General features: G+C 36.0%; 1 protein-coding gene and 1 long non-coding RNA gene across 2 annotated transcripts; one reads left to right on the forward strand and one right to left on the reverse strand.

Annotated features, from left to right (window-relative positions):
• Nucleotides 1-2451: 2451 nt before the first annotated feature.
• Nucleotides 2452-10226, forward strand: LOC100125495 (beta,beta-carotene 15,15'-dioxygenase). The gene is made up of 11 exons (XM_004080978.4): nucleotides 2452-2999; nucleotides 3086-3214; nucleotides 3294-3423; nucleotides 3630-3777; nucleotides 3850-4000; nucleotides 4954-5174; nucleotides 5285-5542; nucleotides 5645-5750; nucleotides 7500-7594; nucleotides 9014-9125; nucleotides 9211-10226. The coding sequence occupies exons 1-11, from the start codon at nucleotides 2936-2938 to the stop codon at nucleotides 9363-9365; spliced, it is 1569 nt and encodes a 522-aa protein (XP_004081026.1). The 5' UTR covers nucleotides 2452-2935; the 3' UTR covers nucleotides 9366-10226.
• A 92-nt stretch (nucleotides 10227-10318) lies between these two features.
• Nucleotides 10319-16229, reverse strand: LOC101163119. The gene is made up of 3 exons (XR_002292664.1): nucleotides 15313-16229; nucleotides 13181-13378; nucleotides 10319-12317 (listed from the first exon to the last, which is right to left on the reverse strand). It is a non-coding gene; the product is annotated as an uncharacterized LOC101163119 (long non-coding RNA).
• Between the last annotated feature and the right edge of the window lie 114 nt (nucleotides 16230-16343).

Here is a 16343-nt window from a genome sequence, read left to right on the forward strand (position 1 = left end):
ATATAGTGTGAATGGTCCATTTACAGGCCTTGCTTCTTCAATTGAAAGTTTCTTTGGGAAGATCTTTTAAGTGTTCCCACCGCTGACAACATCCCCAATAAAAGTCACCACTTGCACTGTATTTTCATTTTGAAAACGCTTCTACACATGAGGCTTACCCTCAGCAGAGGCTACATTACTCCTACTACTCCTACACCCCTCTTTACCTCTCCTCTACCTACAATTTTACAAAACAAAGCTTCCTTCTTAGCTGTGCTGCCTCTGTCAGCTGCAGTGTCCATGATTAAGTTTAAAGAGTTTAGCCATGACAGGCAGACAGTTCGCTGGCGATCTGGTTAATGCCAGTTGTCTAACGTCTGACTATTGTCACGTGCACATGTGGTCATCACATTGCAAAAGTGCAAAATCAAAGGATAGCTCGGGTATGTTACCCCATTGCATTCTCAAGCTACCCTTGAAATTAGCCAGCAAAATAAAGAAACCCCTAAAGAAGTTACTCTCTAGCACCCCCTGCAGTAATTCAAGTGAGGTTGGGGAAACTGAACGGATGTTGGGGGCAAAGTCAGAAGGCAATCCCTGACCTATATGCTTAGGAAAGCAACCAACAAACACTCTAATATCCTGACTCTAAGGTGGGAGAGAGAGGAGTCCAAGTTGTCCCAAATAGCTCCTCACCTTTCATCCCGGATTACTGGACTTTGTGGACTTGGAAACTTTTATCATTCTGTAAAAACCGGATAAGATACAAATTCTAGGTAACAGATAAAGGTTTTCCTGTAGACCCCTACATTGAACTTAATGAGTTAGTGGGAGATCATCAACAGATAATTCATTTACTGCCTTTAAAGTGACAAAAACACCAATTAGATTGTACATATCTTTAAAAACTTTGTGATAATGTTTCTGTTCTCCTTATCAATGTAACATGTCATACGAAGACTCTTCCTAAAGGAGCTTGTTGGCATTAGAATACACTTAAAAACAAGTTACTGCAATCCATTAAAGTTTATCTTCCCAAATGTCATAACGCAGCGATCAAAGTGCAAGAACAGTAACAAATTAGATCCCTGCAGGCAAACTTGATCACCTGATTTCTAGGTGAGACCATGAACTTCAGAGAATTAGAAAATATTGCTCTCAAAGATTTTAAATCCTTCTTTTTTGAGTCATTGCTGTGACACAATAGAATTTTACTGATACAAACAATATATTTTTATTGATTTCCAACACATTTCAGTTTGAAAAAACTGGATTTTTTTCCCCCCCAGACATGTGTTTTCTGTATGTGTGACACGAAATTTAAAAGAAAATAAATCATAGTAACATTTAGACAATCAAAAAGGATTCAGGAAGAAAAACATTGTCTTCACTTTTAAATTCCCTGTAATACTGTTTGATGACCTTAGCTATTAAGAAGTAGTGCAAACACTCACCCACCCACTAATCATTTAGTGCAGTAGAAAGCAATACATGTTATACATCTTTGGTAATAGAACAGAATCAGTTTGTAAGGATTGTATGTCCTGTACTTTTGTTGTTGTTTTGTTTGTTGTCAGTTGTGTTTTCTAGGTTTTTATCATTCGTTTGTTTTCAGGTTTTGTGTTTTTGTCACTGTTACACCAAGTTGCTGATTATCCACAGCTGTTTTGATTTAAGTGAATCAACCTCAGTGTATTTAAGTGTCTGGTTTTCAGTTTATTATTGTCAAGATTTTTTTATTTTATTTATATTTATATACATTCACTGGTTCTTTTAAGTAAATCTCACTAGGTATGGACTAAATATCTCATGTTTTAATTTTGGCTGATGTGCCGGGCAATATATATAAATATATATATATATATAAGTGCAAATTCCTGTTGGCCAAATGTAGTACCTGTGGTCAAGATGCACATTGCTGCCTTTCCTGCACATACTTTGAGTCCATCCAAGTCTAAATGTTGGTCGCACATATTAACCAAACCCTAACCCTTCCTCCGGGTCTGTGTTCCGAACTGTCTGCCTGTATGTAAAAAAATGTGAACATTCACTTTCTTTTTATATTAACATTAAGCATCTACATATCTGCCTTTTTCTCATGTTTCTTGTTCATTTAAACTTTTTTTTTCTCTCTGTAGAAGACAAATGCATGATGCCTAACCTGATAAAACCTCTTCAATATAAGCTTTTTATTTTTTTTAATTTATAAGATTTTATCTGGCAATTCCCTAAAGTTCATACTTTTCTATTTGGGACTGACACTTTGCAGAAAAAAAAACCTTACAAAAGCATCACTATATTATATGTATGGAAAATGCCTAACGAGTACCCGTTACTTTTAGCCACAAAGTAATTCACACTTCCAGCTACAGTGGAGCAAAGCGCTGTAACTTGCATGAGCTTTGTATGTGCCGTAATATAACATAAATATGATTTTTCACAGCCAAAAACAACTTGAATAACACATTTTCTATTAAACTGGTCATAAAGAAATTATGACACCCTTATGGTGATGAAAATACAGGCAATGGCCCTGAAAGATAGAATGGGCAGTTGTCATAAGGTCAATGAGTCCGTGGGTAGAGAAGGAACACATGCTACCGCAATTAAACATTTTTATGTCGTGGTCATTGATTTTACAATATGTGCTAAAGTAAACAGGAACTGACAGGGGGAAACTGTAAAGCTTACTCTTAGGTTTGTGTTTATCAGGAAAAAAGTTTAGTCACAATGAAATGGAAGGTACTTGGCATTCCCAGCTGATTTCCAGTTTATTCTTCCTTTCCCATTCTGAAAAAACATGCTCAACGTTTTCATAAGTTCTTCCAGGAGATTGGTGATTCCTGCACTTGCAGATAAGATAATGCATTCTTTGTTGAACTCCGTCACATAGAGCTTTAAAAGGAGTGGTTTACTGCCACGTCCCATTCAGTCCGTTGTCTGTCAATAAGCCAGCATGTCTGTAGACTTCTCCAAAAATGCTACGGAAAGACCAGAGCCTTGCAATGCAGAGGTTGTGGGTAAGCATCTAAATATAAGTAATTTTTGAGTGTTTTTCCTTATAAAATCAGCATTTTTTTATTATTATTTTATTTCTCTGGGACAGGAAGCATTCCTGACTGGCTGCAAGGCACGCTGGTGCGGAACGGCCCTGGGCTCTTCTCTGTGGGGGAGACCAGCTATGATCACTGGTGTGACGGGATGTCATTTCTAAACAGCTTTTCCTTCAAAAACGGTGAGCTGCACATTTTTACAAACGCTAAATCACTTCATTAAATTCTTGTCTAAGAGATTGCATTTAATTTATTTTTCAGGTAAAGTGACTCACAGAAGTAGGTTCCTCAGAAGTGACACCTACAACTCAAACATGGCTGCAAACAGAATTGTTGTTTCCGAGATGGGTACTATGGCTTATCCAGATCCGAGCAAGAACTTCATTTTTAAGTAAGCCTTAGAAAATTTATTGAACTATTTTAATTTTCTTTTTGGACATTTTTGATAATAATTACAATTATTTAGATTTTAGAGCTAGTGTGAACCAGAAAAGCATGAATTAAAAATCATGATGTTATTTAGAATTCAAGTAACATGTGGTGAAACAGGACCCTGAATAGAAGAAAACTCAATGCATTTCTTCTTATTTTCTTCAGGGCAATTACTTTTCTCAACCACACTGTGCCCGATTTCACTGATAATGCTGCGAGCAACATCATCAAGTATGGGAATGATTACTATGCCACTTCTGAAACCAACTACATTCGCAAGATTGATCCTTTCACCTTGGAAACTCAAGATAAGGTATTGATTTTGGTCTACATATATAAAAAGGACAGTACAATCTTTAAACTGATCTGAAACGGCTTCTTTTAGGTGGACTACATGAAATTCCTGCCTGTTAATCTGGTTTCATCCCATCCACACTATGACAGGGAGGGCAATGTCTATAATGTTGGTACTTCAATTGCTGAGAAGGGAAAGACGAAGTACATTTTTTTTCAAATCCCCGCTGTTACAGAAAAAGGTAAGCAGTCTTTTTTTCCCATCAATTCCTGGTTTTTTTTTTTTTTTTAGCATGGTACAGAAAAAGTCATATCTGCATTTTAATCCTTTGTTACCAATTGTATCTCTTTTGACTAAAAATGTTTTTCTCTAATTCTAGAACAACAGATATGAACAGTTCAGTGTTTAGATAGAAAAGTCCTTGTGTATTTTAAGGCATATTTTTGGAGTCATTATAACACATGTATGTGTAGTTTGTCAATCCTGTTTCTCACAATCAATTATAGAGATTTAAATGAGATATATCAGAACCTGTAGGAAAGTGAAAAAAAAAGATCTTTTTTTATCACCACCTAAACAACATCCATCGGTGCAACTAGGTTGTGATTTGAGATCTTCATTTTTTTGGATAATGGGTTTGTTTTGGTTCAATATATGGTTTGTGTATCACAAAACAACTGCAATAAACCAAAAATTCTGAAAAATCCTTTTCTCTATTTGCAAATAAGCAAGTAAAAATGAAGAAAAACCTTTCTGTTAGCTTATACTAACCCTGGTGTAATGTAATGAAACAACATTAAATGTTGTATGGCAACCATTCAACATTAATTTTTGGACAACACACTTGCTTGACACTTTCAACATAAACCAACATATGCAGAAGGGATGCAACAATTTGAATACCCAGTAGGTGGCATTTTATTTAATTTAATTTTTCTTGTATTCTTATCTGTCTTTTATTGCTTTTTGTAATTTTATACTGTTTTTTTCCGATTTTTTTTGTTCTTAATCTCCCTTATTTTTAACTTTCTGTTGTCCTTCTTTTATTGTAAAGCACTTTGGTACCCTAAAGGAGTTGCAAATGACGCTTCATTCATTCATTCATTCATTCATTCATTCATTCATTCATTCATTCATTTTAAATGAGAATTGTGCGATCCCCAGTTGTAATAGTTTTCTTTTTTTCCTTTTCAGAGAAGGACAAGAATACCCCTGCACTGAAAAAAGTGAAAGTGATCTGCACAGTTCCCTGCCACTCTCTTCTCAGTCCCAGCTACTATCACAGCTTCGGCATGACTGAAAACTACATCATCTTCATTGAACAGCCTTTCAAGCTCGACATCCTCAAGATGGCCACTGCCTATATGAGAGGGGTGAACTGGGCAAGCTGCATGAAGTTTTTCCCTGAGGAAAATGTAAGATTTCCTTGTTTTGGCTTATTCTGGAAGATGGCAGGGGCTAAAGAGTCATCTATCCCAAAATCTAGAGGATTAAAGTGTTTCCCTAATTAGATTGTTTTCTCTAGACTCTCATCCACCTGATAGAAAAAAAGACTGGCAAAAAGGTTGAGATGAAGTACCACACGGGATCATTGGTGGTCTACCATCACGTGAACGCTTTTGAGGATGATGGCCATGTGGTCCTTGATGTCATTGCCTACAACGATACCAGCCTCTATGAGATGTTCTACATGAGCCGCCTGAAGAAAGATATTAGTTTCCAAAGCAACGGCTACACCAAACCAAACTACAGAAGATTTGTACTTCCTATCAGGTCTGACAAGGTGGGGGATTATGACAAAGTTCATGAGAAATTAAAAAAAAGATGTCTACAAATGATTTAAGGTATTTTTGCTTACATACATGTGTCTTGTTGGGTATTGCAGGGCATTGCAGTGGGGGAGAACATGGTGAAACTCAGATACACAACTGCCACCGCTGTGAAGCAGAAAGAAGGCAAATTGACATGCCAGGCCGAAGTCCTGTGTGAAGGTAGACTAACAACAACTTGTTTACCCTGTTTACTCTCTGTTAACTAACAAGATTGTTGGAAAAAGATACTTAAAAAAAATTAAATATAGATGTAAAAAAACCCTTTCACCCATCCGCGGGTGGTTTCTCACCTAAGCTTGGGTCCTCTACCAGAGGCCTGGGAGCTTGAGGGTCCTGCGCAGTATCTTAGCTGTTCCTAGCACTGCGCTCTTCTGGACTGAGAGGTCTGAGGTCTTTCCAGGGATCTTTCCACTCCTCCAGCTTGGGGGTTACTGCCCCGAGTGCTCCCATTACCACAGGCACCACTGTCACCTTCACTTTCCAGGCTTTCTCCAGTCCTTCTCTGAGTCCCTGGTATTTCTCCAGTTTCTCATGTTCCTTCTTCCTGATGTTTCCGTCACTTGGTACTACCACATCCACCACAACGGCTTTCCTCTGTTCTTTATCCACCACTACAATGTCTGGTTGGTTCACATTACCATCCTATCAGTCTGGATCTGGAAGTCCCACAGGATCTTTGCCCTCTCCTTTTCTACCACTTTCGGAGGTGTTTTCCTTCTTGTCTTTGGGGTTTCTAATTCATGTTCTGCACACGTTTCTGTATATTATTCCAGCCACTTGATTGTGGCGCTCCATGTATGCTTTCTTACATTCTGCAGTTAACTGGTGGATTGTTTTGAGCTCTACTCCAGCACTATTTCCTCTGCTCTCCATTGTCTGTGATATTCACTGAGCCCACTGACAGTTGGGGACTTGAGCATGATGTATTTATACAAATTGGATGTTTCATTCTGGATCCTGGACAGCACCCTGTTATATGCAGTATATCTGTCCTATAGGTATTTACAGGTTTGTAAGTTAATGTAACCTTTTTTTTAATGAGGAAATAATCTAGCAGGTCCTTATCAAGAATGGAGAAACCAAAGCAATTTCACAAATACAAACCATTACCTTAGATTTTTGGAATCCAAGTATTCAAATATGTGCCTCACAAAATAAAATTATTGTCTTAAAAAAAACTGATGCTTGACAAAATTCCGGGAATGTTAAAGAACATTTATCAAAACTATGAAGATTTTTTTTACAAAAATAAGAAAAAAATTGGAAAAGCATAAAATACGCAATGGATGTAATCCTATTAGTAGGTTCATGCTTATAAAAATATAAAAATGGAAAAAAATTCCAAAATCTGGCAGAATATTTAGACCTGATTAGGCATATTGAATTCTTTGGCACATGACAAAGTAAAATGAAGGCTCGTGGAAAAGGCTTGCTCTCCTTCAACATGTCTAGAATGACAGATGAGGTTCATTAAACAACATTTGGACAAAGCACAAGACCGCTCATACTTTTTGTATCTAAAAAGTGTAATAAACTGTAATTCTTTGGGATGAAGCTGAGAAAATTTAGAATGTGAAGGGAACAGCGGTCACTGTATTAGCTTAAAATTCTGTGTACCATGGAATTCTTGAAAGAAAACTATTTGACAACTGCAGCTTGGTAATGTTTGTTTTTAACAAGGTGTTAGCACACAAGCAAATATGGAACAGAGGCTAAGAATGGCTGGTCAAGGATTAGCCTATTTATAATGCTTTCGCAAGATTTTCCGATAGTTGTGCACTGGAGAATGAACACAAGGTGTAAATAAAATTAATGGAAGAAGTGTCTTATAATTACCTACATTACAGGGGAAGTGAATCCTTTAATGCACAGACAAATCTATTTTTTCAAATCGAATATTTTCTTCAGGTTTTGAATTGCCTCGCATCAATTATGACTTCAATGGCAAGAAGCACCAGTTTGTCTATGGAAACATCGTGGAAGAATCAGTACTGTCAACTCAGGTAACTTTTGCTTTTCATCTACTCTGTGACTTCTTCAGTTTGAGGTGGTGAGAACATGTGTTTTAAAATACTTTGGACCAAATAAGTAACAGGAGGCTCCTAAAAGATGTTGACTCTAAAAGACCAAAGCCTTTAAGGTCTGAGAATTCAGGAAATCCTTTTTTTGACGTCAACGTTTCAAAGTCACAGGAAGCAAGCTGCTATACAGTTTGGCTAAAACAATACGCTTTACACCTTGAACTTATAACTATCTATTATTCTAACAATAGTTAAGAGTCCTTATGACTCCATTGGGTCTATTTGTACATTGTGGCACCAAGGTTTATAGCATGGGCAAAGAGGAAGCTGTGAATCTATTGAAGACAAAAACCTATAAAGATAAATGATCTGATCTAAATCCAAGATCCACTTACGACATGAGTTGTTGTTAAGTGTCAATAAGCTAAGAGTGGTTGATTTCTTTCTTTTCGTCAGTAAGGCACAATTAAGTCAATGTTGGTTAGTTGGACTCCACCACATTTGTGACTACAAGAAAATTGCAGTAAGGGTTATGAAATCCTTAGAAACAGATAACCTTTGTAACTGAACCTCTAAAAAGTGTTTGATTGCTGCAAAGTACGGCTTTGTAGAAGATTATTGCAACACTGGAATTATTTGTACATGTTGGAGTCACAAGTCCAACATGGGATTTATTTACCAAGAGGTGTAAACACAAAACCTTTCTGTTAAAAGAGGAAAAGGCAAAGAGAAAACTATTCCAAAAGTGCTGGAAGACAGATAAAACATGGAAAAAAAGAACTAAATTGGAAAAACAAAAAACAAAAAAAAAGCAGTTTCATTTGATTCTTTGGTAAAACCTGACAAATGAAAAAAAAGACAGAAAATAATCATTTGTTCCTACTGGGAAGTGAGGGATGAACAAATTAGTGCTTTTGATAAGCGTAATGTTTTTCCAAGTAAATATAATGTATATAATATAAAATATATTTCTTTGACATTTAAATTTGATTGCAGTTTTTAAATTCTTATCAAAATATTTGGATTCTTGACATTGACGTCATCTAAACGTGTACCAGTACAGAAGTTATTCGATGTTTTACCCTATAGGTAAGGATTTATAAAATAATAATTCATAAAACTGCTGCAGAGGGACAATTATTATTATGCCACTTTAAACCCTGGCTGAGCATGTTTATGACCCTGAAAACAGTTGCAAATGCTTTTATAGTTCAGGTGCAGCTATTGCTGGGGGGGCAAAGTGCTGCCCAGACTCAGATGAGCTCTTTTACTGTAGATAAGCTAAGCATGCTGTGTCTATTTATTTTTTACTGACTGTAACTTGTGATTATTACCTTATCAATGGGATTTTTTTATTTTGTGTATCTTTGGGTTGTTGACATTTTTTGTCATTTACATAAGGTTGCAAAGTTTGACACAGAAACCAAAAAAATGGTTCACTGGAGTGAAGAAAACTGCTGGCCCTCAGAGCCGGTGTTTGTCCCCAGACCAAACGGCGAGTCAGAGGATGATGGTGAGTTCCGCTTTTTTGAACGTTTCAAGGAATCATTTGAGAGACATGCTCTCTTTTAATTGTAATTCATATGTATTATTTGTAGGAGTCGTCCTGGTCTCCGTCATCAACTGTATACCGGGTCAGTCGAGTTTCATCCTGATCCTCGATGGCAGAAATTTTAAAGAAGTAGCTCGAGCAAATGTGAACACTGAGCTTCACCGAGACATGCATGGATTTTTCATTCCACACACCAATTGAGCAAGTGTTTGTAGATTTAAAAGCAAAAAGACGTGTCCATTTATGTGTCAGGACTATCTACTAACCGGTTTCCGGTAAAGAACAGCCTCTCCTGCCTGTATTTATATGGTGCCTGCATTTTCAGGATTCTGTTCATTTTTTAACTAACATACCTGACCTGCTTTTATACGTTCAACTTTAATTTTCATTAATTTTTTTTAAACAAATTACATTTTCTGCTATCATTGTATTCTTAACCAAAAATAAACACATACATGAACATGTATTTTCTTTAATTTTTATACAGTTATGCAGAGTTGTGTTTTGTAGAAATAGTAAAATGCTATTTTTCCTTTTTATTATATCTATGTAGTTGTATGGGAAGTTCCTTTAATTAGTCAAAGTTGCAAAGTATGTTGCAGCCGTGCTCCTTCATGCTGTATGTTGCTTTTACAAGATGCATTTAAGAATAAGGCATTATTTGATGTGAAAGCCTCTAAACCTCTCGACTAAAGTAATGACTCTTTAAAACCTGCAGAATGAATTACATCTCATGCTCACTGATTTGATTTCTTCCTATTTAAATGAAGGGACCCACATTATCATTGTTGTATCATTTTTTCCTGACTTTTAAGGTACCAGTACTAATGATATTCTCAGTGACTTTATTCACTTTCACATCAGAATAACTTTATAGAAATAGTTTTACAAGAAATGAAAACATGGGGTTAGTTAAGAAGGCAGACAGAAGTGCCTAGAAACAGCAGGAATATTTCTAGCTTAACTTTCAAGTTTGGCATTTTTACAGCCCTAGTTCCAACCCCAGCTGGGTCCTTTCTGTGTGGAGCCTCCATGTTCTTCTCTTGCATGAGTGGCTTTTCTCCTGGCACTATAGCTTCCACCCACAGTCCAATAACCTTTTTGTTGCTGTTGTGTTGTCAGTTGACCACCAGACAGACACTAGAAGCCAGAAGTTACAAATGTATTTTTTTTTTATTAAAAAAGGTTCAAAAGACATATGAACAACCACCCAAGTAATTATTGCAGCAGACATTGGTCATAAATTGATTAATAACCACATAAACGTCTTTTATATAGTGCTGTTTTTCTCATCATCCAAAACTACGTATTGTCTTCTGAAACTTACAAATCACAGTTTATTTGATCATACTGACACACCCATCTGGAAAGGATGTAGGGAAGAATAGACTAACTGAATATACTGTAAAAACAGTGTTCAGGAATTTAGAAAAGAATTCCTGCATCCTAAAAAGGTGGGTACTGTTTGGATAAATACATTTTATGAAAATGTACAGATAAAAAAAATAAAAAAAGAATCCAGAAAATAATTCTACAATAAAAATTTGACTTTCTTGTAACACTTTTAATCTTGGAATTATATTTGAACAGTGCAGTCTGAGGTGCAAGAGACAGTCTAGAGCAGGGGTCTGCAACCTTTAACACTTTCGGGGCCAAGTCTCACCAACCACAACCCAGAAGGAGCCACAAATCCTTACTTCATGTTTTAGAAAAATTATTTATTTATGTTATTGGTATTATGATAAATATAAATAAATGTTTGTTTTTTGTCATAAATAAAACATACATAAGAAGAAAATTACCTTTTTTCCCCCCTAAATAAATAGTTTATAATGTTAGACATAGGTTCACATGATTTCCTAGTAGTGTATATATATAAAGTACTATATAGTTTATATACATGTATTACTACTTGTTGTGCATCCAGCCAGAAATTTGTAAATCTAGCTAACAATAATTAAATCACAGCTAATTAAGTGACCTCTACCATATTTTTTTAACCATCAGGCACACCTAAAATCCTTGACTTTGTTAAAAAAATAGATAATCTGCTATAAATAGGAATTCTGGTTGTGTTTCCAGACCTAAGGTTGAATTTTTTGGTGAACACAGAGCTCAAAAATCCATCTAAATGTCTTGTTCTGACTTTTTTGAACGTCAAAGCTGAACCGGGTGATGGATTATTGGAGCATCATGGGTAATGTAGTCAGGAGCCTCGCAGAAAGATCCATAAATTATTATTTTTTTCTTTTATCTGTCACTGCTTACTACCTTACTTTTTACTTTACAGCTACTTTTTAAAATGAAAAACTTTTTATTTTTCTTTAACCAGAGAGCCAAAATGAAGGGGTAAAAGAGCCACATATGGCTCCAGGGCCTCCGGTTGCAGACCCCTGGTCCAGAGGAACTAAAACCAACCAATTTAGAAGACATATTAAAAAGACACTGTTGAAAACGGGACTATATGCATTCAACAATTGTCTTGCACACCACAACACTCTGAGATTCCCAACTGCACTTCAGTATAAAGTAAAGTAAAAGACTGCTAAAAAGAGCAGGGCTGTCATGACCAGTCAATTACTCCAACTGTTCATGTTGAACTGATAAGAAGGAGCTCTTTGGTCAGTCAAAAAAATATTTCAAATACACAGCAATGGGCAACACTGTGTTTGCACTGACCTTTAAAACTCATTCAACAGTTAGAAGAACTCGATTTTAAATGAAACAAATATATGGACAGAATCTGACAGTGTGCCCCAAAAACCACTGAATGCGGTTGTGAAATCATTTGTACCAAAAGGTAAACTTTCTGAGCTAAATAACAGGATAAGTATGCAACTAAAATACTGAGAGACTGTGAATAGACAGTAAACGTACGAAAATAAAAACACTCAAATGCTTTTCTTCATTTTTAGAATCTCTGCCAGTAATGCCTGGTTCTGCTTGTTAGAGTCAATTATGAAAGATGGTAAGAAAATTGAAGGAAACAGCAGCGTAGTTGCCATAGTTATGGTTTTGGTGCATAGAGGACTGAAATCACACTATACTGCTAAAAGATACACAGGATCGCTGCAGGTTAGCTGCCTTCAGCTTGAGCCTCCTCTTCCTTAGCTGAAGAGTCCTGGTTGCTCTCAGAGTCTCCCTGTTCTTCCCCTAACGAACAGAAAAGAGGGTCACGGAGGCCGAGTTACATTCACACAATCTGGCTCGTTGTTTTGACAACCTTTTCTTTCTGGATGCTCCTTGATAGTAATGGAATGGAATTAAATTAAGAAATTATTAAGTAAAATATTGTGAAAGAAAAAGTAAAGATGCAGCGTTGCAAATCAAATATTTGATTCCATGATTAACAGAACAGACTTTTCCCTTGACCCTTAGGTTAATTGTTATTTATTTCTATATTTTTTTTATGAGAAAATGTTTAATTAAAAAAAGTACTAAGAGTAGTTTAATGAGTTAATAACCTTTTTTGAAAACAGTACATTTAAAAATGTAAGTTTTCATTTTTCACAAGTATTAAATTTTCTAAATAAAAGCTTGCAAAATGTCACAATTCAATTCAAAGCTGTTAATGTAATCATGGCTCCACACATGCGTGAGAACTAACAAGTATGAATTAATGAGCCAGAAGAGTTTTGTTTATCTATCATTTTTATTGACTCTTAGTAAACGTTTGTGTAATGAATTATAAATACACAAATTAATAATGAAAAAAAATAGTTTTAGTTTCAATAATTGATTTAAATATTGAAAAAAGGATGCAATGATTTAGTCTTGGTAAGGTGTTTGGCACATGGTAGATGAAAAAAGCAAATAACCATTTTTTTGCTTTTCAATCATCCAAAAATGTGTAAAACTAAAAGCTATTTTTGAGGAAAGCCATGTTGTTGTGTAACATGATGCAGTGCCTTCTGTCATGCATGCTGAGGAAATCATTTACATACATCTTCACCAGTTTTAGGAACAAAAATCTTTACAGGCAACAGACAAGCAGCTGTTTATGTAAAATGTCTCACCGCTCTTGCTGATGGTGAGCTGTGCCAGTCTCTGTGACAGGTCCATGGATCCTTGCAGCTTCTCTGTGGGGATTTCATGGATGGCATTTCTGCGGCCAGACCGCCGGGAAGCGATGAAGTCCTCAAAGCTCACTTCGACATCCGTCATCGCTGACACGCCTCAGCATAGCCCTGCCTTTCAAAGACGCTTACTACAAGCTAAAGAGAACATTAACACACAGAAACAAATTGTAAAAAGTAGCTACTCTGAAGCATGCGAGCAACACAACCTGAACATTAGCGGCTACAGGAGGAAAGTGGGCTCCCCATGCTATTGTCCAATGCACCTCCACATCCTCTTATTTTACAACCTAATCCCTCATTAATCTATATTAATCTTATCCAGTGTTGGAATGACTTCAGAGGCACAGAGAGAGAGAGAGGAATTCTCCCAGCAAGTAATTGGGGAGGAAACATTTCGGAGAACCAAAGGGGAAAGAATAACAACAAAAAAAGTTAAAGGGATAATTGTGACACAAAGAGGAAGAGAGCTGCTGTCTTGCGCGGCATGAGTATGGCCATGATCAGCAGTGCAGCTCTGAGATTTAGGTTAAACCCTTCTGTTGACATTTTAGTGCTCCACATCAATCTGCCTGGATGAGGCTGCCCTTCAGCACTGGGCAAGTGCAGACTGGGTTGCCCCATTTACACTAATTAAAATACGTCAATCTGTTTTTTTTCCCACACACTTAAAACTGAAGGTTACGAAACCAAAAATACCTGTAAACAAGATTTTGTTTAATTTATGGAAACGATGAATTCCGGCAGGGAAAAACTTAAAAATGGCTTCAGCTTCCATCATTTTTAATTAGGGCCATGAAATCCATTATTGAGCATGTCTAATTTTGAATGCCTCATTTCTGTCATCTTCAGCACACGCTCCCACTCTGATGCCATTCGTACAAGTGTTTTTTTTTTTAAGATGGACACAAACTATATCATCCCTATTCTACTGACAGACTAAAAGCTGAGATGGATCATTAAAATCTGTTAACCAATGATGATAAATGTCTACAAAAAACTGCATCAATAGCCTGACCTTACCGAAACTCATTTGACAGATAAATTACTGCATGCCTAAATATACATTGTTACATATTGTTTTTTTACTTGTTTTAGTTTAATAAAATATCTACCCAAATTGTAATAAATAAATAAATACAAGAGTACAGCTCTCTGTAAAAAAAACAAAAACTATTACTGTTTTAATAACATTCTATATGCAAGATATCTGTGCACATTTCTAGGCATAAACCCCTTAAATGGAACACATTTTCATTTGAAATCCCACATATTACATGTTTTTTCCCCCCTTATATATTCAGTTTCATATAGACATAAAACCATGCATGTAGCTAACCCTGACTTCAGATAATCTTGTAAATGTGTGATGAGCTCACTATATAGCTGTTCTGAGTTGCTATTTCATTAGTTGTGCAACCAAATTGGAATTATTGATGAGAGTAGCAGATGACCAAAGACTGGATATATTCTAGAGCACCCAAAACTATTGTAGTCCAACTATTTTATGTTTATATTTTATTTTATATGTTTATGCTATGAAAAGAAAAATGCATCATGATTACGTTATGATTTGTTTATTCATGTTAATAGTAATTCAGTTTCTAATTCAATTTGGTTATGTCTAATTTTTTTCCGTTTGGTTTATTTTTTATTTTATTGTCTTTTTTCTTTTTTTCATCACATTTATTTTTGTCTGATTAAAAGAAAAAGCAAAGCAAATTTAAAATTGACATCGGTCTTTGTTCAGCTTACTAACCTTCACCTCAAGAGAAATTATTGCTTTATGAAGAAAAAACGTTAAATAAAATTAATAAAAAAATAATGAATAAAAAAAGGGGGGGGGGGTTATCATAAACATGTTCATTTTACAAACTGTTTGAATAACTGGCTCCTCGAGGCTGAGCTCACATAAATTAACAGCCATTTGTTTCTCTGATGACAAAGACCCCCACAGTGGTAGGTCAGTGCCTGTGAGCACCATCTGCACGATATTATTGTTTAAGTTACACAGATAAATATGTAAATTCTGCATTTTTTTTGTACATCATAACGTTGATCAGGAAAAGTACCTGTTTGGGCGAAATAATCTCCCTATGCTCGCACTGGTCAGTCAGTCCCATCAGATGGAATTCTGCCACTCTGGTATCCCCGTCTGGTTTAGTGGGATCGCCGTTAAGCGAGAGTTGGAAAATTCCACTTCCGGGTATCGTTTTCAAAATAAAACGCTTTTTTCTTTTCAAGTATGATTTATTTTGTTTTTATTTTTTTACTTAGAGACCCCCACAAAACACAAGTAAGGACTATTATTTTATACTATTAGCGTTGTGCTTGTGCAGAAGAGGGATCACAGAGAGGGCAGTCAGCGAGAGAATAGAACGCCTGTCATGAAACCAGCTGCGGGCTTTTAGGACCGGCCTGTCACAAAGCAGATGTCTGTGGATTCATGTGACACATGCTGTCCTTGTGGCAAACATATCTGTGGAGTGTTTGCACTTTATTTTAAGTGTCTCGACAAAAAAGGCTCTTTGTTTAAATGTGGTTGGTCACACGTTTGAAATGTTACCCCCATATGTTTTGTAAACAATGCTATGGAGTCATTTTGACTAATAGATCGCTTAATGTTTAGTTAAACAATGAATGACTTTTGGGATATAATGATGTTACTTAGGTTTTTCTACTTTTTAGCCTAAAAGGAAGACACATTTTGCGTCTCCTTACACACACAAAACGTCAATATTCCCTTAAAAAATGTGCATGTTGTGCTCCACCTGCTGTTCGCATTAGGATACATTCTGCAATAAAACAAAAAAAGATGCGGAAGTTAAAATATTTGAGAGTTGCCATTGGTTGCCAAAGATAAATCGACTCAAGACAGTTCAATACCGAACTCTGCAAACAAATTAGGTTATCGCCTGGGAGTGGAGGTACCATCAACATGACACAAACAGAGGCCTAAACAAATGTCTAAACAAAAACTTCTATTGTAGTAGTTTTTACTGCTGTATAAATTTTAACATTTCTGGAATGTATATTTATCTATCACATTTGTGTGTCTACAAACTAAATCAAACACAATTTATGGACGACTTTCTTTGTTCCG

Source organism: Oryzias latipes, chromosome 20 (genome assembly GCF_002234675.1).
Source record: "Oryzias latipes chromosome 20, ASM223467v1".
In the NCBI taxonomy this organism is placed as follows: Eukaryota; Metazoa; Chordata; class Actinopteri; order Beloniformes; family Adrianichthyidae; genus Oryzias; species Oryzias latipes.